The sequence below is a fragment of the Aspergillus heteromorphus genome (genome assembly GCF_003184545.1).
Source record: "Aspergillus heteromorphus CBS 117.55 chromosome Unknown BO70scaffold_3, whole genome shotgun sequence".
Classification (NCBI taxonomy): Eukaryota; Fungi; Ascomycota; class Eurotiomycetes; order Eurotiales; family Aspergillaceae; genus Aspergillus; species Aspergillus heteromorphus.
In genome coordinates, this window is record NW_020290408.1 from 1533287 (window position 1) to 1557231 (window position 23945).

At 56.8% G+C, this 23945-nt stretch overlaps 12 protein-coding genes across 12 annotated transcripts; 5 read left to right on the plus strand and 7 right to left on the minus strand.

The window, feature by feature from the left end:
* The first annotated feature begins 2833 nt into the window (after positions 1–2833).
* On the plus strand, positions 2834–4253 carry BO70DRAFT_136906 (SEC14 family lipid-binding protein). Its single transcript, XM_025538099.1, has 4 exons — positions 2834–3083; positions 3142–3283; positions 3349–3723; positions 3803–4253. Exons 1-4 carry the CDS (start codon positions 2944–2946, stop codon positions 4184–4186), a joined length of 1041 nt encoding a protein of 346 aa, XP_025403068.1. The 5' UTR covers positions 2834–2943; the 3' UTR covers positions 4187–4253.
* Positions 4254–4354: 101 nt separating this feature from the next.
* BO70DRAFT_284392 (tellurite-resistance/dicarboxylate transporter family protein) lies at positions 4355–5488 on the minus strand (the record flags this gene model as incomplete). Its single annotated transcript, XM_025539124.1, has 1 exon — positions 4355–5488. One exon carries the CDS (start codon positions 5486–5488, stop codon positions 4355–4357), a length of 1134 nt encoding a protein of 377 aa, XP_025403069.1.
* A 561-nt stretch (positions 5489–6049) lies between these two features.
* Positions 6050–8094, minus strand: BO70DRAFT_359222 (aquaporin-like protein). The gene is made up of 2 exons (XM_025542488.1): positions 6638–8094; positions 6050–6569 (listed from the first exon to the last, which is right to left on the minus strand). The coding sequence occupies exons 1-2, from the start codon at positions 7946–7948 to the stop codon at positions 6297–6299; spliced, it is 1584 nt and encodes a 527-aa protein (XP_025403070.1). The 5' UTR covers positions 7949–8094; the 3' UTR covers positions 6050–6296.
* A 6-nt stretch (positions 8095–8100) lies between these two features.
* On the minus strand, positions 8101–8770 carry BO70DRAFT_359223 (uncharacterized protein). The gene has a single exon (XM_025542489.1). It carries the CDS (start codon positions 8702–8704, stop codon positions 8300–8302), a length of 405 nt encoding a protein of 134 aa, XP_025403071.1. The 5' UTR covers positions 8705–8770; the 3' UTR covers positions 8101–8299.
* Positions 8771–9203: 433 nt separating this feature from the next.
* On the minus strand, positions 9204–10003 carry BO70DRAFT_136963 (uncharacterized protein). The gene has a single exon (XM_025538100.1). It carries the CDS (start codon positions 9913–9915, stop codon positions 9301–9303), a length of 615 nt encoding a protein of 204 aa, XP_025403072.1. The 5' UTR covers positions 9916–10003; the 3' UTR covers positions 9204–9300.
* Positions 10004–10606: 603 nt separating this feature from the next.
* BO70DRAFT_359225 (zinc-binding alcohol dehydrogenase family protein) lies at positions 10607–11966 on the minus strand. Its single transcript, XM_025542490.1, has one exon. It carries the CDS (start codon positions 11823–11825, stop codon positions 10749–10751), a length of 1077 nt encoding a protein of 358 aa, XP_025403073.1. The 5' UTR covers positions 11826–11966; the 3' UTR covers positions 10607–10748.
* A 633-nt stretch (positions 11967–12599) lies between these two features.
* Positions 12600–13763, minus strand: BO70DRAFT_350172 (lipopolysaccharide biosynthesis protein rffA; the record flags this gene model as incomplete). The annotated part of the gene is made up of 1 exon (XM_025541679.1): positions 12600–13763. One exon carries the CDS (start codon positions 13761–13763, stop codon positions 12600–12602), a length of 1164 nt encoding a protein of 387 aa, XP_025403074.1.
* A 1973-nt stretch (positions 13764–15736) lies between these two features.
* Positions 15737–16305, minus strand: BO70DRAFT_359226 (putative quinol monooxygenase). The gene is made up of 3 exons (XM_025542491.1): positions 16200–16305; positions 16010–16131; positions 15737–15933 (listed from the first exon to the last, which is right to left on the minus strand). The coding sequence occupies exons 1-3, from the start codon at positions 16254–16256 to the stop codon at positions 15789–15791; spliced, it is 324 nt and encodes a 107-aa protein (XP_025403075.1). The 5' UTR covers positions 16257–16305; the 3' UTR covers positions 15737–15788.
* A 461-nt stretch (positions 16306–16766) lies between these two features.
* Positions 16767–17766, plus strand: BO70DRAFT_385105 (GIG1 family protein; the record flags this gene model as incomplete). The annotated part of the gene is made up of 2 exons (XM_025545708.1): positions 16767–16902; positions 16963–17766. 2 exons carry the CDS (start codon positions 16767–16769, stop codon positions 17490–17492), a joined length of 666 nt encoding a protein of 221 aa, XP_025403076.1. The 3' UTR covers positions 17493–17766.
* A 954-nt stretch (positions 17767–18720) lies between these two features.
* On the plus strand, positions 18721–19974 carry BO70DRAFT_385106 (dTDP-glucose 4,6-dehydratase; the record flags this gene model as incomplete). Its single annotated transcript, XM_025545709.1, has 3 exons — positions 18721–18821; positions 18928–19469; positions 19529–19974. 3 exons carry the CDS (start codon positions 18721–18723, stop codon positions 19972–19974), a joined length of 1089 nt encoding a protein of 362 aa, XP_025403077.1.
* A 1230-nt stretch (positions 19975–21204) lies between these two features.
* On the plus strand, positions 21205–22172 carry BO70DRAFT_393424 (class I SAM-dependent methyltransferase; the record flags this gene model as incomplete). Its single annotated transcript, XM_025546363.1, has 4 exons — positions 21205–21326; positions 21419–21526; positions 21603–21758; positions 21845–22172. 4 exons carry the CDS (start codon positions 21205–21207, stop codon positions 22170–22172), a joined length of 714 nt encoding a protein of 237 aa, XP_025403078.1.
* Positions 22173–22918: 746 nt separating this feature from the next.
* On the plus strand, positions 22919–23672 carry BO70DRAFT_359227 (cupin domain-containing protein). Its single transcript, XM_025542492.1, has one exon. The coding sequence runs from the start codon at positions 22931–22933 to the stop codon at positions 23462–23464; it is 534 nt and encodes a 177-aa protein (XP_025403079.1). The 5' UTR covers positions 22919–22930; the 3' UTR covers positions 23465–23672.
* The last annotated feature ends 273 nt before the right edge of the window (positions 23673–23945 follow it).

The following is a 23945-nucleotide window of genomic DNA, read 5'->3' on the forward strand; positions in this document are numbered from 1 at the left end:
ATCTGATATTAATAAATTTATATATATTTTTAAAAAAAAGAATTCTAAAGCTGATAAAAAAATATTAAATAAGTTTAGTAATATTATTTATTACTAGAATTATATTATAAAATTAAAAATAAAGCAGATAGTTTATCTGGATTAATTAGAAAATATTATAAAAAAGAAAATATTAAATAGATTATAAACTTCTGAAATCTATAATAATATTTTATTAATATTTAATTTAATATTATATATATTATTAGAAAAATTCTTTAATAATAAAAATTATAAAAATATTAATTTTTTTAATTAATCTTTAATTACTGAATTAATATCTAGATTTATAAAAATATTTAAAAATAATAAAATAAATTAATTAGAGATCTTAGATATATCTAGCAGCTAGTTAATAAGTTAGTTAAAATAAAAAATAACAGAGATATTTTTAGAGTTATAAATAATATTTTATAATATTATAAATAATATCTCTACAGATAATATTATTATAGATAAATAAAAATAAATATCTTATATAGATTAAGATATTTATTTAATATATATAATAATATTAAATAATATCTTTTATAGTATATTCAGTACTGCTGTATATAATATTAAAAAAAAAAAAATTTATATAAAAAAAATTTATTAAAATTATTAAAGTTTTATTATAAATTAAAAAAATATTTTTTATAAAATAAATTTAAACAGACTACAAGAATAGAAATTAATATTCTAATTAAGAAATCTATATAAAAGATAATAGATTAATCTTTAAATATATAAGTTTTATTAATAAAATAGATTTTTATATATAAATATAATATAGAAGATTATTTAATTAAATATAAAACTAGAATCTATATCAGAAAAAATCTATAAATAATAATAAAAAAAAATATAAGCAGTAATTCTAGAAACTAAAATTTTTTAAATCTTAATAATATTAGCTATTATATTTAATCTTAATATTTAATAGTATAATATAGTTAATATCTTTTTTAATATAATTCTTAAAATCTTAATATATATAAAGATATCAAACAGCTTTAAAAATAAATATAAAAAAATACTTAAATTAATCTAGATTTTTTATAAACTTAGATATTTATTATATTTTTAGCAGAAGAATTTAATTAAGATTTTTAAAAAACTAGATTTAATAATATATAATAAAGATTTATATCTTTTTATAAAAAATAATATAATTATAATATTTTTTATAAATAATATAATTATATTTTATCAGCTAAAGTATACAGCAACTGCTGATTATATTATTAAAGAAATAAAATAATATTATAAAATCAGAAAGATTATTAAATCTAATATATTCTTAAGAATTAAGATTATATATAATTAATTTAATAAAAAAATATAATTATTTTAATAAGTTTATTATAATTATCTGATCGCCTGATATTATCTTAATATAATTAAAAAAAAAAAACTCTAAATAAAAAAATTAAATTAAAATTATATAACAGAGAGATTATAAAGAGTTAGATTTTTAATTATTTATAAAAAATTAGATCTATATAATTCAGTACTATAATAATATATCTTAATATTTTAAAAATAATATTATATTTAATTAAATTTATAATTAATTCTAGATTAAAATATTAAAAAATAATAAATTATCTATTTCAGTATCTCTGAAATATATAAGATAGATATATTTAATATTTAGATATTATTAAAAATAAGAGAATACTTTCTGAAGAGAATAAAAAAAAAATATAATTAAAATTATTAATAATATAATCTATATAGATCTTAAAGATTAGTAATTCTTAAAAAATTATATATATTATTTATATAAAAGATCTGTTAATTAGCAAGTAAGTAAATAAAAAATAATAATTATATTAATAACAGAAGCTAAGTTACTTATAATATTAAAAATTATAAAAAATATATTCTAATAAAAATATCTCTTTAATATTATTAAATTTAATTTTAATTATATTATATTAATTAATTATAATAATCAGTAAATACTTCAAATTCTAATTAATAAGAAACTTTATATAATAATCTGTCTTTATTATATTAATATTTATTAATATTAACTTCGCCAGAAGATTTAGAATAGTTAAATTAATATATATTAATAATTTATAGACAAGATAATAGCTAATAGTTTTATTAAATTATTAATATCTTAAAATTATATAAAATTTATTAAATTATTAAAATTAATTAATCAAGCTAATTAGCTATCCCATTACTAAAATTATTATATTTAAAAACTAATTTAATATTATATTAATATTTTGCTACTAGAAATTACAGTCTTTGCAAATTAAAAAAGATATATTAAATAGAATAAAGACTTAATATAATAATAAAATAAGATTTAGCTCTTTAATTCTTAATTAATCTAGATTAGTCTATATATAGTTCTATATATAACTTTATATATATCTAATTATTGTCTGATTCTATATCTATATAGCCTAACTGCCTGCGCAGCAGTATTATAGAATCAGATCTTTATTATATTATCATTCTAGACCTGACAGGAAGAGACGCACCACCCACTGCGCGGGGGAATGGGCCTTGCGACGAGCGATCCCCTCTGCTGGGCAAGAGACCGCCAGGGATGTCCCCGGATGCCGGATGCCGGAACTCGTCAGCAGCGGCCCTCGCCCGGATCCTCCTGGGAACTGGGACTGGGATGGGGATCAAGGACAGCGACGAGGGCACGTGGGGGGGCACTAGGCAGCCGCTGACACGGAGAAGGGCTGTCAGCCCCCCATTATTGCTTCTGCGTCTGCAGCTGCAGCTGCAGCTACATCCGTGCATGCAGTGCTGATGGCAGCCGGACGCGTGTGACAGACATGTCAGCGTATTGAGAGTCCCATTCCCGTACAAAAGGCGCCGCCTCCCCGCCCACAGGGGTTCCCGTCTTCGAACTCGAACATCATCACCCTGTGATACCACACGCCATCCATGGGGGACACGACAATAGATCCGGCCGCTGCCCTGGCCGCCTTCCGGGCCTCCTGTGCTCAGCAGGGTCTGTTGACGCCCCGGGACAGTCTCGCGGACGGGGATGTGTCCGACGGCCTCGACGATGATGCCACACTCCTGTATGCCCCCCCCCCCCCCAAAACCGGCCATGGTGCGATGGCCCGTTAACCGAGGTAGACGGTTCCTCGAGGCGCGCAAGATGGATGCCACCGCGGCCCTGCAGCAATTCCAAGAAGCCACCCAGTACCGGACCGACAAGCGCGTGCTGCGGGTCTATGACTTGATCTCGGTGGAGGACCACGACGAGACGCGGAAGCTGGTACGAAAGACCGAAAAAACCCTGCCGTGCGGCGAAGAGGAGATCTAATGCTGTGGAGGGTGTAGTATCCGCACTGGACGGGCCGTCGGGACCGACGGGGCATGCCCTTGCTCATGCTGGATGTCGTCCACCTGAACGCGGCTGCCATGGCAGGCTGGCGCAAAACCCGCGACACCAGCCAGGCCAGCCAGACCCCCTCGATCGTTCCGGACATGGCGCAACGGGCGTTCGTCCATTTCGACGGACTGACGCGGTGTGTGCTGCCCCTCTGCGCGGCCGTGCGCGATCGATCCGACGGGCCCGTGCCCATCACCAGGTCCGTGTATGTCGTGGATGCCAGCACGGTGTCGATCCGGCAGGCCTGGGATCTGCGGGACTTCGCCCAGGAGATCAGTGGCATGCTGGCCACCTGCTACCCGGAGACGATCGACCGGATCTTGGTGAGTGATGGTTTACCTAGCTTATGGGGCTGGGGCTAGGGCTGGGAACGTGGATGGCTAACCCCGACCGCGCCACCAGGTGTGTAACATCCCCTTTTTCTTCGCCCGCATCTGGAGCTTCATGAAGCGGTTCATGGACCCCATCACTGCCGCCAAACTCGTCATGTTGCCGTCCGCGGACGTGTATCCCACTCTGGTGGGACTGATCGACCATGAGGACATCCCCCGCCAGTTTGGGGGCGCGTTCAACTACACCCACGCCATGCTGCCGGATCTGGATCCGGGCCTCCGCCAGAGGCTGTCGTGGACGGACCCTACGAGGGAGGAACTCCCACCGGGGCCGATCAAGTGGATGGTGAACAGCCAGGGGGAGAGACGCCTCGTCGCGACCGGCACGACTGACGGCCTGCAGAGAGCCGAGGAGATTGCGGTCCTCCATCCCGTCGAGTCGGCGTCGGCCTAGGGTACTTCAGTCTGCCAGTCGGGTCCCATCGCGTATGCCGATTAGTGCGACGTCCCCCGGGGAGAGACACATGATATTGATCGAAAGAGTCTAGTCTAGAACATAGCCGGCTATGCAGGATGATGGACCAGTTTTAGAACGCCCCGTGATAGAAAATAGATGCTACAATCAGATCGCCCGCTTGCCTCCCCATTCCCACAGCTGACAGATCGTAATCGCCAGCCACAGGCACACCTGGAAGAGGGTCATGCCCGTGCCGACCCACAGGATCGGCTCCGAGTTCAAGTACTCGCCCAGATCGATCGTCGCCAGCACGAACCCGGTGATGGGGAAGACCATGCACCACCAGATCTGCTCGAACCGGATCGTGCGATGCCACAGCGACTCCAGCATGCTCAGCGCCCCCATGCCGAAGAGAAAGAACGCCAGCGTCCACAGAAACAACGAGGCGGCCACCGCGACCACCAGCAGGACGTCCGCGGTCCGCACGCTGGACGCGGAGCTGATGTAGTGGGTCGGCAGCTTCTCGACCGCGGCGGCGGCCATGCTGATCATGGCGATGATGGTGAAGCTCGGGGGACCGACGGCGATGAACATCTCCGGGCGGTGCGCGGGGATGGGCAGGCCCTCCGTCCCGACGGCGGAGCAGCTCTGCACCAGCACGACCAGGAACATCAGGAAGCCGAAGCCCTGCATCGTGGTGCCGCCAACGAGCATCGGGATGGCCTGGGCGGGGGCCTGGTGCGGCGCCAGCACGCCGGCCATGGTGCCGCTGAGCATCGGGGGGAAGTAGGGCAGGACGTTGACGATGGGGTAGTGGTCGGCGGGGGTGGTGCGCGTGTAGGGGATCCACCAGCCCAGCACGAGGGCCAGCAGCAGCGAGACGCCCGTGTAGACCCAAAAGAGGGCGTTCAGGGTCAGGATGAGCCACCGACCGCAGTGGGGGGTGCCGTAGTAGGAGGTGTTGAAGATGATGGTGGCGAAGGCGAGGAGCGAGATGGGCGCGAAGAACAGGTCCGGCGGCTGCTTGATGTGCAGCACCCGCGCGGCGAACGAGGGCGGTCCCTCCCACGGTTTCGATCCCTCCGGGGGCACGGCCGCCTCCAGGAGCAGGGCGAGCGTGATGGCCGTGTAGAGCACGAGGTCGACGATGAAAATGATGGTCCCGATGGTGGGGAGGCCGTGGAACTGGTGCGGTGTCTGGTGCAGCAGCACCGCGATCCCACCCCAACTCAGCGAAATGGCATACCAGCCCCAGGTCACGGACGAGGTGACCCTGCGGATCGGGGAGATCCAATGCATTTCCTTGTGAATGCGATGCGATGCGATGTGATACGATACGGTGTGGTGTGGTGTGATGTGGTGTGGTGGCGATGATGTATTTATTCCGAAGGGGGAAAGTAGGGCTGCACACGGAGGCGCTGAGAGAGAAAACGAACAGCAGAAATTGCCTCCGTGGCCCGACTGCACAAAGTATATACGGCCAAGATCCGATCCTCATCATTCCACCGGCCAGGCACATCTGGTCTTGGTCCTGGACGTCGGAAGGTGAAGGTAGTGACGTCACCAGCCATGGCATCATGGTCGCCCTGATCCTGGGATAGTTGGAGTCCACGTTGGCCGCAGTGGAGCTTCTCGGGGATGGCCCGATGCCTGGGCACGGCCGATGACACGCTCCTGGCGCGTCCGCTGGGTCGTTATTAGTGGGTTGACAATGCAATTATTCACCATACGAAGAGAGGAACAAAAAAAAAAAAAAAAAAAAACGAAAGGACCATGCCTTGGCCAGGAACCAGGTCTGGCCATCCCGACGGGATGCAGCCGGGACGAGTGGATGGAGGATGGATGATGGATGGATGTATCCCGAGAATATGTTCAGATTAAGACTTCACACAGAATATAGACACGCGAGAGCTCCAAATGATTAGAAATACACAATGCTGGTCCGGTCCTGTCAGTATTCCCCGACCATCACTCCAGAATATACGATCTACGTCCCCGTCTGCCGAATCACCCTCTCACCACCAGCACCACCAGCACCACCACCACCACCACTGCCACCATCACAGAATCCAGTCTGGTGATCCGATTCATTTAAATTCCTCCCCGATTACTGCACGGTCTTCTCCCCCTGATCCTTGCGAGAGAGACGCAACCGGCGCGCCCACTTCATGCGGCTCTTGCGCATCGCCCGCTCCGTGCGCTCCCACGGGTAGTTGACGGGCGACTCACCCCCGGTGAAGATGAAGAAGTCGTACAGGAAGGCCCCCATGAACGAGCCGCTGAGTGAGCCCACCCAGGGGCCGTAAAACCAGTACGGATTGGTGAACAGATCCTTGCCGTAGCCCAGCGCCAGCAGGGCGAGTCGGGGCCAAAGTCCCGGCTGGGGTTGAAGGCGGCGCCCGTCTGGTAGGCGAAGGTCAGACTCAGGGTCATGATGAGCAGGCCGACGATGAAGGCGTTCATGCCGGCGCCCGGGGGCGCGTTCTGATCGTCACCCAGGGCCAGCACGACGATGGTCAGGATGGCGGTGCCCATGAACTCGTTGAAGAAGGCGGTGCCGGGGCCGATCCAGGTCTCGCGCTGGCTGGTGACGAAGCTGGTGATGATGTCGGTGGTGGGGTTGGACTGCAGCCAGTGGTGGATGGACTCGTAGAAGACGCCGTACGCGGCCAGCGCGGCGCAGAAGGCGCCCAGGAACTGGGCGGCGAAGTACTCGGGCATCAGGCGCTTGGGGAAGCCGCGGTAGAACCACAGCATGACGGTGATGGTCGGGTTGAAGTGGGCGCCGGACACGCCACCGGACACGTAGATGCCCAGCATGGTGGCGAAGCCCCAGGCCCAGTCGGTCGAGTTGGGGTTGCCGGCGTCGGCGAAGGTGACGGCCAGGTCAGCACAGAACCCGACGAAGAGCTGCACGAAGACGCCCAGCGCCTCGGCCAGCGCCTCGCGGTGATGCGTGCGGATCACCGACCAGGTGGTGTGGTTGTTGTGCACCTCGTCCTCCACCAGCTCCTGCACCAGCGGGTGCAGGTCCTCCGGGTAGGAGGCGTCGATGTCCTCCAGATCCGGCAGATCCAGGCCGTCCATCTTGGCATCATCGTCAGCCGGGTACTCGGGCGCCTCGGGGACGGACGGCAGGGGCTCTTCACTGAAGTGCGGAGGGTCCTCGTGGGTCTCGCTGGTGGCCGGGGTGCCGCCCTCCTGCACCGTCGACAGGTTCTCCGGGGGCAGGTCCCAGGCCGAGGGGCGCCGGATGCGCGACGACGAGGTGCGCGACAGGCGCGAGCCCCGGACGGAGGTGCCGGCCTCGCCGCTGAGGATCTTGTTCATGAAGTTGGCCTCGCGCTGCAGGCGGGCGTCCTCGACCTGGGCGGCCATCTTGCGGGGGTCGGTGGTTTTGGCGATCTGGCCCTGCTCCAGGTCGTTGGGGTCGACGTCCAGCCCCAGGCGCTGCGAGTTCTCCGCCGGCAGCTGGGCGTTCTGGCGCGCCTCGATCAGCTCCTCCTTGGTGGGCACCATGCCGGACCGCACCACGCGGGGCAGCGGCTTGGCCAGACCCCAGATGGGCTTGGAGTTGGCGGGCTGCTCGTACGAGGGGTTGAGATCGCCGTAGCCCGGCTGGACGAAGGGCTCGTGGGCCAGGCGCATCTGGGGGCTGTCGTCGGGGCCGGCCATGGTGAACTTGCCCTGGGTGCGCTGGGCCAGCGTCGTCCGGGGCGCCAGACTGGGCACCAGGCTGCCGCTGCGGCGCGAGGCCATCGAGCTGCGGCGCCGGACGCCCTCACTGTCCTCGCGGCCAGACGCCCGGCGCGTGGGCGAGACGAGATCGGGGTCCCCCGCCGTCCCCCGACGGGTTCGGGTTGGGGACATGGGCGGCGGCGAGGTTGCATCGGACTAGATATTCGAAGAGAGGGGGGGGGGGGGAGGGACACGGTCAGCGCACGGCAGAACCGATATATCCAGGCCACTCAGATCGGACTTACCCTGGCCCGTGGGCGTCTCGTCTCCCTGTCGTCCATCGTGCAGGGGAAGAGGAACTCTGCTTGGTTGGGGAATCGTTGGGGAATCGGGAGGAAACCCTAGGCTTAGTCGGCGGGTGTGGGAGAGCAACTACTGTGCCCGGGGGCGTGGACGTGACGGAGATTGAAATGTCCGCCGGGGGAGATGTGCCAGGAACAGATCGTACGCAGTACGAAAGGGGAAGTGAGAAGGGGGAGAACAGGAGAGGAGAGCAGGAGAGATTTGCAGGTCAATAAAGACGGCTAACCCAGAGGGGGTGGTGAAGCCCTCTCTCCTCCCCCACCCCGTCGGTTGGCCATGCCCGAGACCGCCAGAGACAGGGAGACAGGCCGACAGACTGACAGACTGACTATTGAGGACCGAGTCGAGGATGGGACGGAGGGCGACCGAGGGCACACACACACACAGAGCGAGAGACACAAACACACACCCTCCACCGCGAGGAGGAGAGACGCAATGGGCAGGCGTGTTGATGCGCCAGATCGACAGGCGCATCCGGTTCTGGAGGGGTGGAGGGGGGGCAGGCCATTGAGACGATGAGGGCTGGCGTCATGGGTGGAGCCGCGCTCGGGCAGTCGGAAGGAGAGAAGGGGAGATTGTCAGAGTTTTGCCAGCAAAACAGGGTTGGGGTTCCTGGCGGGAACCGCTGGGTCGTTGGCCACCGGCTGCCTTACCCACTTGGTGCCCTCTCGTCGGCCCCGCTGTGACGGCCTGGGGGCTCCCCTGGCCCCGATGCCTCGGCCCCCATTGGGCAATGGCCCCTAAGCGAGTCCCCATCGATCAAGGATCGATCACGCCGGTCTCAAAAAGGGGCTTGCTGGCTTCCACACAGTTGCTGTGCCGGCCTCCGATCGGGGAAGGGGAAAGGCCTGAGGGACTCCCACCCCCCCCCCCTCCCAGATGGACGGGACGATATATCTCGATAGTGCACGATGACCCTCGCTATAGCACCCCAACTATAGATAGAGCCAGATGGTATCACGATCAGGATCAACTGCGGGATATGGTCGTCAATATTTATCTAGGTCTGGTGGTCCACGGGGGTGGTGTCGGTGAGTTATTCGGTGACATTGCCGATCGCACGGCTTGTCTCAGCCGGCTTCAGGGCTTGTTTCTCGCGCGAGTGACGCAAAGTCCCCGGTTGGAGAAAGGCTTGTTTGGCCCACGCCAATGGGGGCACGCTGGTCCGGTCCACTGGCTGGGACGCTGTGTCCCGTCAGCCATGCAGAGTTTGCGTCGTCTCGTAGTATGATGATGATGATGATGATGATTATTATTATTATCCCCTGGACGCACACAAGGTCCAACGGGCGGAAACGTCCGAAATCCCGTCGCAAACCCAGGCTGCCTGCAGCCGGCAACGAACGTATGTGGCGTCCGCTGGGCGATGGGATATATGTATGGTAGGGAAGATCCACCGATGATGGTGTGGCCGGGAGAGTGTTTTCCGCCAGAACTAACCCGACATCCAACAACAGCACACCCGACGGACAACCGATCCTTCCCTTTGGAACTCGGTGCCGTCTGCGGCTGGTGATTGGCGATCGCAGAAAACCTCGAGGGAAGCCCGGGGAATGGGTGTGCAGGGGTGAGGGTGACGCCCTCTTGCCCGCACCATCACGACGGACACGACCAGAGCCGTCCAGGCGACGGCGGGCGATCAGAGGGCCGTTGATGGCCTCCTGACTGGGCCTCCCGGATCGCATGGCGTGGGCAGCGAGGACCGTTCGCACCCGCGCAGGGGGGGCACGGACCGGTCGCTGCAGAAGTCGGCCGCGCGGAGGGATCTGGAAGTCATCTCGGGGGGGGGGGAAGGGGGCATCGACGGCAGAGCAGGCGGGCAGTCATCTTCAGAAGGTCGCCATGGATCGATCAGGGGGACCGCGACCAGACCAGATTCACACCACGTGAACGACTGACTGGTCAACGGGTTGGATAACACGAGGAGCACGAGGAGTTCCAGAAACCATATTGATCAAGTCCGGGACGTTCTCGACTCCATCCCTCTATCCAGGTTTGTCGGGTCCAATGGGCATCCGTGGCTCTTCCTGCCCTGACAACCTGGGCAAGCGAACGTGTGGCGCGGGACACTCACCATGGGAGGCTCATCCACATCCATCGAACGGAGAAACCGCAAATGAAGAGGGATGGATAGAGGATAGAGGGAGGAATCAGACGAACAGAAGAACAGGCTGTCCTGGGTGTTGTCCCCCAGGGAATACGCAGTGGGGCAGCCGGTCGCCCCTTGCATCCCTCCATGCCGCATTCATCCTGGGACACCCCGTCTCGCCCTTCGTCCGGGACTACTTCCTACAATGCATGCCGCGAAAGACAGATGGCGGATGGGCACTACGCCAAAGGGGGCCCTCCCCAGTGCACGTCTTCGAAAGGAACTCCCAAAGGGGCGTTAAATGTCCGGATACGATTGTCTACTCGGGAACCCACCCGGCCTCCCACTGTGCTTGGATTGAAACTGATGCCTACCAGTACATCTCCTTGATCCTAGCGAGACCGTCGCGGTCCTTCCGGGACGTCCGAGTTACCCCTGGGACGACGGGCAGAAGACCACCTTCTCGCCCGAAACGCCCACTTTATTCAGATCCAGCGCCTCCTCCACCGCATTCAAGCCCCCGGCGACCACGCGCGGCCGGTTGGGGATGAAGAGGCCGTGGGCCAGGTATTCCGTCAGGTGGCGGGCCAGCGGCTCGCTCAGGTACCGCAGGTAGGGGGCGCTGCCGAGTCCCAGGACCTGCTTGATGCCCACCCGGGGCGCCCGCGACTGACCCAGCGCCACGGCCTCGGCATCGACCCCCTCGGGGCGGACGGTGTGCACCGTGACAACGTGGCCGTGGGGCGTCCCGGTGGCCTGCAGGATCTGCACGCCCAGCACCTGCGTGGAACGGATCGAGATGGCGTCAAACACAAAGCGGAGCGGGAGGTCGCCGATGGCCGTGGCGAACGAGGGGGCGTCCGAGTGCTTGCGGTCGATCACGACGTGGGCACCGAGGCCGCGGAGCCAGGGGTGGTTGGCGGGGCTGGCGTTGGTGACGATGCGGTCGAAGCCGGACAGGCGGGCCAGCTGGATGGCATACTGGCCCACGGACGAGGCGCCCCCGAGGATGACGATGGCCTGGCCCCGTCCGACCTGCGCGCCGCCTGCGTCCCACGGCGGGGGCAGCCCCTGGCCGTCGGTGTGGTAGAAGGCCGTGACCCCGGCCACCGTCGCCAGGCTGATCCCGGCCGCCTCCTCGTCACTGACGTGGTCGGGCGTGTGGGAGACGAGCGCCGCGGGCATCTTGCAGAACTGCTGGAAGGTGGAGGAGTCGTACGAGCCGACGATGCCCTGGAAGAACACGCGGTCCCCCGGGGCGAAGCCGGCCACGTCGGGCCCGACGCTCACCACATGGCCCGCGGCATCCGACCCCAGCACGGCGGGGTACTCGCTGATGAACGCCTGGTAGTCGCGCATCTTCCAGTCGACCGGGTTGACCGCCGTCGCGGTGATCTGGATGCCAATCTCGCCCGACTTCACCGGACCCAGGGCGCGGTGCGTGATGATGTGCTGGGCGCCTGGCTCGGGGACCACGGCGGCTTTGGAGGAGAGCGGGTAGGCCATGGTCGAGAAAGGTCGCGAGGGCGTTTTAGGGCTGGGATCCCGTTTGAGGGAAGTACAAAGCCGTCACAGTCTGCCGACCAGCCAGGTATCAGAAGTAGTAGTGGTAGTAGTAGTAGTGGTGGTAGTTGTAGTAGTAGTTGTCCCCAGGGGAGGGAGAGCTGATCGATGTCGTCGGACGGCCCGGGATGGACCGGGCCAGACATCATCAGCCTGACGACATCCACTCGTCCACGTGCGGGCAAAGCTTGGGATAGTCAGCAGCCAAGATTTCTCATCTGACTTCGTCACTGGCTGGTGCCAATGATACTGCCTTTTTTTCATGCAGTCTACAGTCCTCTTCGCCCTCCCGAATACGCCTGCCAGAGTCCCATTGTCCGGGGTGGTTGCTCGAGACTTCTACAAGAGGTGGTGGGTTTGTTTCCCCGCCCTCTCGGAACCAACTATATATCACGGCTACATCTCAGCCCTACTATAGCAGGAAACAGCAAGTGGACCCGACTTGACATTCCAGCCTAGGGTTGCGTTACTTTATTTCCGGTGGGTTCTTGAGAATAACCATCTGGCAGGAGTGAACCATCTGGCAGGAGTGGATGTTGGATCAAGGCGTTGAACCCACACGCCCAGGCGGCTGTCCCGGTTCAACCCTAATCAAGTACGTCTACGCTGCACGACTCACACGACCACGACGCGGGGTATGCTCGACAAGTGGATTCCAAGAGTGACTCTCTAAAGAAGCGGAAATCTAAACAACAACCTCGCCATCTCTCCCGTCTCTCACGCCTTCAGCGTCACCCCGTCCCAGAACGCCAGCGCCCGCGCGATGACGAGCTCCTGCTGCTCGACGGCCAGGTCCGAGTACAGGGGCAGCAGCACGACCTCGGCCGCCGCCCGGGTGGTGACGCGATCCTCGCCGACGAAGCGGCCGACGCGCTGGCCGAAGGGGGAGGAGTGCAGGGGCACGAACTGGGGCTGGGTGACGATGCCGCCGTCGGCCATGTACGCGATGAACGCCTGGCGGCGGGCGGCGTCGGCCAGGCGGAACCAGAAGACGGCGGCGTTGTGGACGGCGCCCTCGGGCACGACGGGTAGGCGCAGCACGCCGGCCTGCACCAGCGGGGCCAGGCGCTTGTGGTAGCGGGCCCAGAGGTGGCGGCGGTGGGCCAGGATGTCCGGGGCGGCCTGCAGCTGGGGGTACAGGAAGGCGGCCTGGATCTCGCTCATGGTGGCATTGATGCCGACGTCCAGCCAGTGGTAGACGGGGACCTCGCCGCGCAGGAACTGGCCGCGGTTGGTGCCGTGCTCGTAGATGGTCTCCGCGCGCGCCGCCAGCGAGGCCTGGTTGACCAGCAGGGCGCCGCCCTGCCCGCCGCTGGTGAAGACCTTCTTCTCCTGGAAGCTGATGCAGCCCAGGTGGCCGATGGTGCCCAGCAGCCGGCCCCGGTACGTTCCGCCGCACGCCTGCGCCGCGTCCTCCACCACCAGCAGCCCGTGCCGCGCCGCCAGCGCCATGATGCCGTCCATGTCGCACGCGATCCCCGCGTAGTGCACCGGCACGATCGCCTTGGTGCGCGGCGTGATGGCCGCCTCGATCAGCCGCACGTCCACGTTCATCGTGGCGTCGTCGAGGTCGACGAAGACGGGCACGGCCCCGTGCACGACAAAGGCGTTGACGGTGGACACGTAGGTGTAGCTGGGCACGATCACCTCGTCGCCGGGCTGCAGGTCCGCCAGCAGGGCCGCGATCTCCAGAGCCGAGGTGCACGAGGTCAGCACGAAGGCCTTGCCCCCGTCGGGCATCGAGGACTCCAGCCAGCTCTGACAGAGGGCCGTGTATTTGCCCTTGCCCGTCAGGGTGCGCGTCGTGAGGGCATCCTGGATGGCGGCCATCTCCCGGCCCGTGACGGTCGGGACGGTGGTGGGGATGACTGTCTCTGACATGGTCAACAAGAAGAATAATGGATCTATCAGTGACGAGACGTGCAGGGGGGGATGGGTGGGGGAGAGGGGAGGGGGGGGGGGGTTGTGGTGCCCTGGTGGGGGTCCCGGTATATGAGCTCAGGGCCCGCCTGTTCCTCCCCCCCAGACCGACAGGATGGACAATCTCGAAGAATGCATTTGGAAGGCCATCGAGGGGGAGGGAATACGACGTGTCCAAGCGTCCCGGTCCCCTCCCCCTTCCTCTGCGATGCAGCCCACATCAGCGCTGACTGACCAGGACGCGCGAGGGTAATTTTCAAATTTGGCGGTACACGCAAGGTATGAGACCAGACCCGCGGACTGGGCACTGCCACTAGTACGACCAGGTATCCATGCAGCCTGCAGCAGCACCCGGCAGGGAGCCAGGAGGAAAGGCCCACCCCTCACGTGGGCAAGGAACATGAATCCTGTCCTAGTCGAGTAACACGATGATCTTCCGAAATCCAATCCATGCCGGTGTTGTATCTTTTTACATGTGGGAAGCTAGAGCATAGCCACCAGCCTGCGCTGCCTGCTTTCAAGTGTACTATACTATACTACGGAGCTCGCGCTAGTTTACACCTGTGGTATGGGTTTCACTTGTCGCAGATCTCTCCGACCCATCCCACCGATGCGCCAACAAGAACTGGAGTGTTGTACCGATCAAGTTGGGATAAATCGTTATCAGTGGATGAATGGAACCGAGATATATGTCCGACGGGCGTGACTGGGATATTCCCAGCATTCCAGATGCGGGAAAATTACACCACCGCGCAGATTGGAGATGTACTGGCTCGAGTAAGTGACTCTTCTTAGGGGTTTCCCACGGGAGCAGTGAATGATACCCCTAGTGACGGGCGATTGCGTGGGGCCAGACGTCGGGGCCAAAGTGGTGCGGCCTAGCCATGGCTACCCGGCCAGACCGTATCCGTTGTGCGAGCGCCAGGGCCATCCTGAATCGCGCATGGGCGGGTCCCTGATGTCTGAAGGGACAATCGATCCGGACCCGAGTCCTGGAGCCTGACAACGGCCCGCCATTGTCGGTCACGGTCCAGGATAAGATCGTCCGTCGCTTCGGCACTGACATACCGGGAGGAATGGGCGCTCAGGAGCGGATGCAAGGGGGCAATCCGTGCGGCGACGGGGCCCAGCGCCCCTAGAACCGCCCTGAAAGGCTATTTAAGGACTCGAATCTACCGTGGTTCACTGCCGAGATGAGACACCGTATGGATCGCCTTCCCATGCCCGTGGAGGTGCTGGTCCAGCCGGCCAGGGTCCCCCCAGATGTCCCCGCCCCGGCGAGTCAGTGAAAAGGTCGACTTACCGCATTGGATCAGGAGGTGTATGGATGCCATCTCCGACCCTGAGTCTAGATTTCTTGTTGCATCATCCCTTTTTGCTTCTTTCGTTCGATCGTCAAACCTGATTATGCTGGTCCAACACGCCCAGACATGACAGCCAGATAGGGATATGACGCACCAATACGAGACCCCATCGGTACCTGCTGCATGCTTGCCTCTCGCTGCACCCAGACGAACGACCTTCCAGAGAGACAGCCATCCCTACCTTTGGACAGGAGAGTTGTACATTCTCCCGCAACACGTTCGAGGGAGTTACGCCTCCCCATGACATAACATCATCATGCCTGGATGGAACGACAGAACGCTACCCACATTCCTCTCCTGCACTCCGGGCAGTTTCTGGCGATGGGGATGTATGGCCTAGCGACGCTCAGACTCGGTGGGCAAAGTGCTTTTCTGTACGACACTTGGAACCGCCAGAGGGGAACCATGACAGGTTCTCGGGTCTGGTAGGGCCGGTTGAGACCGATCGGCATATACTCGCCGAGGATGACTGGGCGAACCCCCCCCCCCCCCCCCACCACCCCCCATCTACATGGCTACGCATCTATCGACCGTGACGTTACTCTTGGGGCAAGCTTCATGCAGAACAGTGCCAATTCCATTCCACTATCTCCAGCGTCCGAATGACACATAGGAAGTTTCTCTAGCGGGCAGCAAAGCCAGAAATCACCGTCAACTCCTCGATCTGCTCCGGGCCATCCAGCAGTTGCTTCTCGTCAAAGGTGGAGTACATGCTCTGCAGCCAGGAGCGCTCGTGGTGCACCTCCAAGGCCTCCTTATTCGCCCATCTGGGTGTCGGCAGTGACCTGGTGTCAGCGATTATGCCGGGGGATGGAATCGTCGGGGGACCCCAGAGCAACGAACCTTTCGATCACCTTGAACTCGATGGTGCCATCGGGGCGCTTGCATTCCGTGAGGAGGAAAGTGAAGCAGGTTTGTTCGACCTGCTTGACGTTGTGGGCGGTCTCACAGAGGATCTGACGGAGCTGGAAAAGTGGTCAGCGACAGGGTCCCTCTTCCAGATCAGGCTCCAGGGAGGGAGGGGGGGGTCTACCTCGGCCGTCTTCCCGGGGGCGGGTCGTAGGGTGGCGATGAGGTTCACTCCGGTCATTTTGTGGGATGTGTATATAGAGATCGATGATCGATGCGGTGGGAGACGGTGGGATGTAATCCTGCGGTAGAAGGGAAAGGATCTCCCAGGCTTTTAACTCCCCCCCCCCCTCCCCCTGGCGCTGGTGCGCTGGGCCGTCGTTTGGTAGGCGTAAGGCGTATTTTTTTCGCACCCGGCCAGTTGGCCGCACATCGCATTAGGGCATGCGTCAGGGCGCTTGGGCTTGGGCATCGACAGCACGCCGCGCAGGCCGCGCGAACGTCGATCGGGTCCGATGCGGGATTTTTCACCTGATCCTGGAGCGACGATTCCCTTGCGACGCGACGACCGGATCGCCTAAGCGTGCAGGCGGGGGGTGGGACGAGGCTGGGCGCTGGTCGAGGAGTATAACAGCCGAGGCCAGACAGACGGGAAGGGCAGGCCTCCCTCCCTCCAATCCCCACACAGCCTGGCTGCATCCAACCTGCCCTCTCCCCTTCACCTGCTCTCCTCGGCACCACCACCGCGACCATGGTCGGAGTCAGGGACGTCACCGAGTTGATCAACAACCCGCCGTTTGAGCTGAGCGCCGCGGACAAGGAATCCCTCCTGACGAGGGAGGAGGACTACATCCCCCACACATGGGAGGAGATCAAGCAGGTCATCGGTATGAATGCGATCGATGCGTGTACGCCCGTTCCCTCGCCCGTACTGACTTCCGGCACAGCTGACGGGGACATGTCCGTTTTGAAACGAGGCCCTACCGACCTGCGCAACTACATCCTCTGGACCCGCGACACGCGGGCCAAATACGGCTCCGCGACGAACTTCATCCTCCACGAGCGGCTGCAATGGGGCACGCCGGTGGACGGCAAGCTCTCGTGCCTGGACCCGGTGCCCTTCGCCAACCCGGCTGACTATCGGGTCCTTCGCAACGACTGGCCCTACGGCACCACCCCGGATATCACCCATCTCGTGGTGTGGCTGCGGACCCCACTGGCGGTGGACGAGGAAGGGGATCCCACCCCGGAGTCGCGGCAGCGCATCACGGACTTCCTGAAAAAGACCTTCGGCGTCTCGGGGGACGGTCAAGGTGACGATCGCCTGCTTTGGTTCAAGAACCGGCAAAAATGGCAGAGCGTGCGGGCCATCGAGCATATCCACGTCCTCCTGCGTGGCGCAGACGATGCCTTGATTACCAAGATCACGGGGCAAACCCAAGACGATATGAACTGCCGCGCCTACGTCCCCGAGTGATGTGGTCGCATCCGGGTCCTTCGACTATCTCTGGTCCATCTGGAGAAGACGACAGGGAGGGGTACATTGCCTGGCTCATCCAGTGGCGTCTGAGGTTTCCCCGCAGGGTAACAGATGCCGTCATCGGAACAGCTCCATAGATTCTATTAGAGGAAATTAAGATTAAGAAATGCCACCCGGGCTTAGCCACTGATTCGAACCCCAAGGGCGTAGTGATAGATCCCGAGGATGGACGCTGCTCAGAGTGCATGCGGACGGAATCCCCTGGAGGGAGCCCGTGAGGGCCAGACAGGTGCGTCTTGATCCGCAGCCAGGATATGGCGCAGCCCGCCCTCCCCGGGGACAATCCAGGTCGAGTCACGTATCCAGGTACCACGGACGGCGCGGCACACCGTCAGATGCCAGAGCTGTCGGGGCTCGCATGATGGACGACCGACTGGCATGCAAGGAGGAGACATCGCCCGTGGCAGGAATGGCGACGAGCCCCGCGGAGGCGGGCTGATAAGCCCGCCCCGGGCGAACCCTGATTCCCCTCGCCTTCCAGCCGTCGGGCGGCGATCCATCGCTTAGGGCACTCGAAACAGCAAGTGCTGGGCTTCCCTTGCGCGAGAAACGATAGGAGAGGGAGGATGGGAACTGATGGCGGGCCCCCTCCTGCATTCTCCGTCCATGCATGCCGGCCTGTCGTCCGCTCCTCCGACATGAAGCGGCCCTCGCAACGATCTGGCCACCCACCGTCGACGGATTGCCCTGATCGTCGCGCCCTGGGATTGCGCTTCGTGTCCTGGGATGCCCCGGGACTCTCACGTGTCGAGACGGTCACCGTGGAGTGGCTAGGAATCCTGCGCACGAAGCGCATTCTCTCCGAGGCCTATCAGCCTGCACGGTGCAGGGGCGTCAATACCATTTCCTCTTACGTACCGCGAGCGAGGGACGGACAGGAAGGGTGGAAAACCGGTGGGAAAAAAAATGACATTCGACCACACAAGCCCCCTCCCCCTACAAACAAACACGAAAAAAAGCAAAATGACAATACCAGACCGCCCCAAGGGTGAGCGGCCGAGCAGAGGCAAGGACTATATAATGGACGGGGGGTGGACACGACAGGGGTCACTTGATCGGTCAGTGGTGTCGCCCCCGGGATCTGTGTTTCACTTATAGAGGCTGGAGATCTTCGTCCATCGGGTGCAAGCTTTAGGCAACATCATTACCCACGACCGTCGACAGGATGACCGTTCAGCAGCTAAGTCTCAATGGGAATGGTGAGGTGGGCGAGAATGTTCTCGCCAACGTGAAGACCATCTTGGTCACTGGGGGGGCCGGCTTCATGTAAGTCTCCCTCTCCGGTCCGGCGTCGGCAGTCTACCTGCAACGCCCGCTCCTCCCCTCCCCCGTGAGAGATCCGGTGCTGACGTGAGGATGGATGGAATCGCAGTGGCGGCTGGTTTGTTCGACACATGCTCCGCGTCTACGGGGAGAGATACACGGTCATCTGCTTCGACATCCTCGACTACTGCGCGTCCAAGCGCAACATCCACCCCGTTGAGCACATGCCCAACTTTCACTTCGTCCAGGGCGACCTCTGCAACCCCCGCGACGTCAAGGCCGTCTTCCAGCAGTTCAAGGTGGATGTCGTGGTGCACTTTGCCGCCAACTCCCACGTCGACCTCTCCTTCGTCGACCCCATCTCCTTCACCCAGAGCAACGTCGTCGGCACCCATGTGCTGCTCGAGGCGGCCCGGCACTGTGGCACGCTCCGCCGCTTCATCCACGTCTCGACAGACGAGGTCTACGGGGAGAATGAGCCCGGGCAGGACTTCGCCTTCACGGAGGAGGACCGCCTCAACCCGACCAACCCGTACTCGGCCAGCAAGGCGGCGGCCGAGATGATCGTCAACGCCTACCTCCGCTCCTTCCACATGCCCATCATCATTACCCGCTGCAACAATGTCTTCGGGCCGTACCAGTACCCTGAAAGTGAGTTGGAACAAGATGCTGGGGGGGAGGATCGGTTCCGTGGCTAACCCGTGCGGTAGAGCTCATCCCCAAATTCGCCACCCTCATGTCCCACTCGAAACGCATGACGCTGCATGGCAACGGCACTACGATGCGCGGCTTTGTCTTCGCCAGCGACGTGGCGCGCGCCTTCGATCTCATCATGCACCGCGGGGCCGTGGCGGAGACGTACAACATCTCCTCCAGCAAGCAGATCCAAGTGCGAGACGTGGCGGACAAGATCCTGCAGTGGTTCCACCCGGGGTACACGGGTCCGACGGAGCAGTACCTGGAAATGGTGCAGGATCGACCGTTCAACGACCGCATGTACTGGACGGACGACTCCAAGCTCCGGGAGCTGGGGTGGAGTGAGCAGGCCTCCTTCGACGATGCGTTAGCGGTCACCCTCCAGTGGTACCGCGAGTACGGCGAGGTCTTCTGGCCCAAGGCGGAGGCGGCCATCGAGGCGAATGGGCTTCCCATCTGAGCAGACAGCGCCGCGAGGGGGGCGAGGGGGGAGAGGGGGGGGGTGGATGGAATATCATTCCGGGAACTAATTTGCACAGATGGGTTGACCTTCGAACCGCAAACAACAAACGGCAAACTCATCACCCACTCGGGTTTGGCGGCGCTACAGTCGCGGGGGGCCAAAAAGGCTGGGGCGAGATCTACTGGCGATGGATGTGTCTGGGGAGGACGGGGTCTGTCTGATATCCACGCTGGGCGTGCCGGGCTGCACCCGCAAAGAGGCGCAGCCATGGAGAGAGCAGCATAATATTATCCCGACCAATCGAGGAACTTGACCCCTTTCCGTATCTCCCGTAGTTCCCGTTGTTCGGCGGGCCAAGAAAAAAGAGAAGAAAAGAAAAGAACTCTCCCCCACGGGCTCAGCCGTCAGGCATGGTCAGGCGCCGGATGCATCTCGGTCGTGGTGCGGATGCCTACCCTAGCACAGCAGCGTCCAGGGCTTGCCATATTTGTCATGGTAGATCGGAAACTGATTCCCAACGGAATGCATTACGTAGGAAGTTCGATATCCCCTGTCGATGTGTCCTGTGTTGCCATCTCCATCTTTGCATCCCTGCGTAGACGGTCAGTCTCGCGCGTGGTGACTGTGCAGGGACGCCATCGGGCCGATTGGGAAGGCGAGCTAGGGCTTGCATGGAGGATGCGAGGCTTCCCAGCAAAGTCACCATCCAAGGCCTCTGAAACCACGCCGTCGCGGGGGGAGAGCCCTTCCGCCACCAGACCTTTGTACACCCCGAGTTGAATACATATAGTATATATATCTCGCCTCATTTTGCGACGAGCCAGACATTCCCGAGATTCGATCAGGGCCGCCCCGGTATGATGCAGTCGTCGGAGGATCCACATTCGCCGCACCCAGACGGGCCAGGGTGACCACCAGCAGAGCTTGTCCATGTCGTGGGGGTAAAGCTGATCGACTAACGTTGACGATGGCAAGGGCCTTTCGTCATGCGGAGGGATTCTGTTGCCACTGATGAGCAGAAGGACCGATAGGACCCCTCCAGGCGTGCGGACAATCCAGCCAGCTAGCCCTACGCCACCCCGGAGCTGGATGGCCTCTGACGTATGTCTACGGGGCATCTACCCTGGTCGTGAATAGCAAACCCTAACGGCGGTGTGCAGTGAGAAAGAGATATATATCCGGGAGACTATAACCCATGCAGCAACTTGCCTGCACTCTAGATACACCATGCCACTGTACACAGCTGTAGACGCTGTCTGCATCAACTACCAGGGCCGCCATCGGGGAGAACTCGACAGAGACCCTGCGGCCAGCCCTCCCGATTTCCAGATTTCCCTTCGCCACCCGCCGTCCGTCTTTCAAACCGCAGACCATGCGCGCCGTAATAAACCCTAATAACAACCCACAAAACCCTTAATAGCCCCCCCCCCCCCCTCCGCAGATACCTGCTGTTGATCCAGGGGGAGCTTTTCAACGCGTCGCTGGTCAGCCCGCAGCGGGTGTTGGACCTGGGCACGGGGACAGGGAGTTGGGCCATCGACTTTGCAGAGTACCGGAAGCCCCTCCCTCCCTCGTCATGGATTGTGAGCCTAGATAACTGACGCCCTCTGGCTCGGGGGAGGTAGGAAATATCCCGCGGCGAAGGTGGTGGGCAATGATCCGAGTCCCATCCAGCACCCGCGGGCCCCCCTGAACGTGGAGTTTCTCATCGACGACTTCGAGAGCGACTGGGTGGAGCAGCCCGACACGTACGAGTTCATTCACTCGCGCGGCCTGGCCGGGTATGTTCTCGCCCCCTCTCCTCTCCGATACCACCACATCTGGGTCTGACCGGTTGTTCCCGGCTGGGGCGGGTGGGGATCTGTAGATGCGTGGGCGACTGGCACCGGCTGTTCCGGCAGGCGTACACGCCCCTGAAGCCCGGGGGGGACACTTTGAGCTGCAGGAGAGCGCGGTGTGGGCCTGGAGCGACGACGGCAGCCTGCGCGGGGACTCGCCGCTGGCCGAGTACGCGGGCCGGCAGATCGGGCGCGCGCTCAACATCTTCGCGGACCTGGCGCGGTGGCTGGGGGCGCACGCACGGGTTCGAGGAGGTGCGCGAGGCGACGTACCTGCTGCCCTTCTTGCCGTGGCCGACTGTTCATGCCTATACCAAGATGTCAGTCGGAAACCCTTATTACTCATGCGATGTGTAGTGTGGTGGCCTATGGACGGAAGCCTCGGAGATGAACGGTGATAGAGAGCCCCGGAGGGATGACAGGCCTGCCGCATTGGCATGCATGCATGTATACTTACTACCTAGTCTTTTTCGTTTTTCCTGTTGCGTTGCTCTTGACTCCGTCCTCCGCTCGAGTCTGCAGAGAGCCTGGCCGTACTAGATATGCATGTAGAATGGACGGCCGCGGTCCACCTTCCTTCCTTCCTTCCTGCCTTGCCTGCCTGTCATCCACCCCCCTCCCGCCTTCGCCCGACACGTTACCCAGCACCGGTTCTGCGGGCGGTGCTGCCGCAGCTGTTTCATCCAGCTGCTCGAGGACGACAGCAGCGTGTGAGGGGAGGAGCCATCCTGGACCGTTGTGTATGGATTTCACTCAGGGACGATCAGGTATATTGGGGGGGGGATACTTGACCCGGGCGGGGCAGTGGCCTGTCCGTCACATGCCCCTTGGTCGACGTTCCAGGATATAGTTAAGAGCTTCCTGCTGACGTGAGGCGTCGTAATCGGTGATCCTGTCATGTCAGCCCTTCCACGGTCTTCCATCCATTCAATCGGGGGATGAGGGGAACCCTGGCCACGCAACGGCGCTTGAGTGGCTGGCGCGGGAGGGACTGCATCCCGCGCGGCATCCGTGCCTCCCTCCGATCTGCATGGATGCGGTGATATAAATCCGGACACTCCGCAGCCCCCCCGGATGATGTTCGAGATCTGCTCGCCTGCCATCCACGCTGCGCCATGGCCGACACGCCGCTTCCGCTTCCCAACCCCAACCGCTACATCACAGAGAATGCCCCCGACGGTAACTCGTTCTTCTCCACCGCGGTGGACGAGTCCCTGCCCGTCCTGAACGATCTCCGCGGCGCCCTGATCCGGCTGGGCTACACCACCGACCCGCCCCCCGCGGCGCTGAGCCATCCGACCGATGTCGCCCGGTACGCCGCCAGCCTGGCCGACCCCCCGCCCCTCGTGCCCCTGGAGGGGGGCGCCCACGTCTGGTATATCGACACGCCCCCCGGCGGCGAGAGCCCCCTGCATCGCACCGTGAGCCTGGACCTGGTCATTGTCCTGGCGGGCGACGTCGAGCTCAACCTCTCCGGCGGCGAGCAGCGTCGGCTGCGGCCGGGGGACCTGGTCGTCCAGCGGGCGACCCTCCACAAGTGGCGCAACCTCAGCTCGACCCAGTGGTCCCGCATGATCGGCATCGTCTCCGCCTGCCAGCCCGTCGAGACCCCCAGTGGGCCCCTGGGCGAGACCTTCTTGAGCCCCTGAGCGTGGCGCGACCCCCACGGACAATGCGGCGGATCCGATATGCTCACAGCGCTCGGGGGAGAATCCCGCACGGTGTGCTGGGAATTTAACTGGGCTTGTAAGCCATCTCAGTAGAGATAGCCTCCGATCAATGTTTTTCCATTTTATAAGCACTTTAACTATTCCTCTTGAGCAGTCCTTGCTGTATTCTGTTTGTCAGACAACCGCCTCTCATATATATAGAACAATATAAATCAGTGTCTATAGCTATCCAGTCACCCAGTGTAATAAAGATAGACGCTAGTTGTGATAGATCTACTTGCGATGTGGATGCCTGTCAACCAGATAGCAGAAGAATATAAATATATAGTAGATCTCTATCCTTAGTATAGGTACTAACTACAAGGGTTGTGTTATCACCAGGGTTTAGGGTTTAGGGTTTAGGGTTTAGGGTTTATTAGGGTTTAGGGTTTAGGGTTTAGGGTTTAGGGTTTAGGGTTTA

What these genes read in the sequence shown, in the direction of transcription:
- BO70DRAFT_136906 (XM_025538099.1), top strand. Translation starts at nt 2,944, where the DNA reads ATGGGGGACACGACAATAGATCCGGCCGCTGCCCTGGCCGCCTTCCGG. An exon ending in GACGATGATGCCACACTCCT is followed by an intron (nt 3,084 to 3,141) that starts GTATGCCCCCCC and finishes TAACCGAGGTAG; the next exon opens with ACGGTTCCTCGAGGCGCGCA. An exon ending in ACGACGAGACGCGGAAGCTG is followed by an intron (nt 3,284 to 3,348) that starts GTACGAAAGACC and finishes TGGAGGGTGTAG; the next exon opens with TATCCGCACTGGACGGGCCG.
- BO70DRAFT_359222 (XM_025542488.1), bottom strand. Translation starts at nt 7,948, where the DNA reads ATGGCCTCGCGCCGCAGCGGCAGCCTGGTGCCCAGTCTGGCGCCCCGG. An exon ending in CCGGCATGAACGCCTTCATC is followed by an intron (nt 6,570 to 6,637) that starts GTCGGCCTGCTC and finishes CTTCAACCCCAG; the next exon opens with CCGGGACTTTGGCCCCGACT.
- BO70DRAFT_359223 (XM_025542489.1), bottom strand. Translation starts at nt 8,704, where the DNA reads ATGCGCCTGTCGATCTGGCGCATCAACACGCCTGCCCATTGCGTCTCT.
- BO70DRAFT_136963 (XM_025538100.1), bottom strand. Translation starts at nt 9,915, where the DNA reads ATGCGATCCGGGAGGCCCAGTCAGGAGGCCATCAACGGCCCTCTGATC.
- BO70DRAFT_359225 (XM_025542490.1), bottom strand. Translation starts at nt 11,825, where the DNA reads ATGGCCTACCCGCTCTCCTCCAAAGCCGCCGTGGTCCCCGAGCCAGGC.
- BO70DRAFT_359226 (XM_025542491.1), bottom strand. Translation starts at nt 16,256, where the DNA reads ATGACCGGAGTGAACCTCATCGCCACCCTACGACCCGCCCCCGGGAAG. An exon ending in CCCCCGGGAAGACGGCCGAG is followed by an intron (nt 16,132 to 16,199) that starts GTAGACCCCCCC and finishes CCACTTTTCCAG; the next exon opens with CTCCGTCAGATCCTCTGTGA. An exon ending in GAGTTCAAGGTGATCGAAAG is followed by an intron (nt 15,934 to 16,009) that starts GTTCGTTGCTCT and finishes GCCGACACCCAG; the next exon opens with ATGGGCGAATAAGGAGGCCT.
- BO70DRAFT_359227 (XM_025542492.1), top strand. Translation starts at nt 22,931, where the DNA reads ATGGCCGACACGCCGCTTCCGCTTCCCAACCCCAACCGCTACATCACA.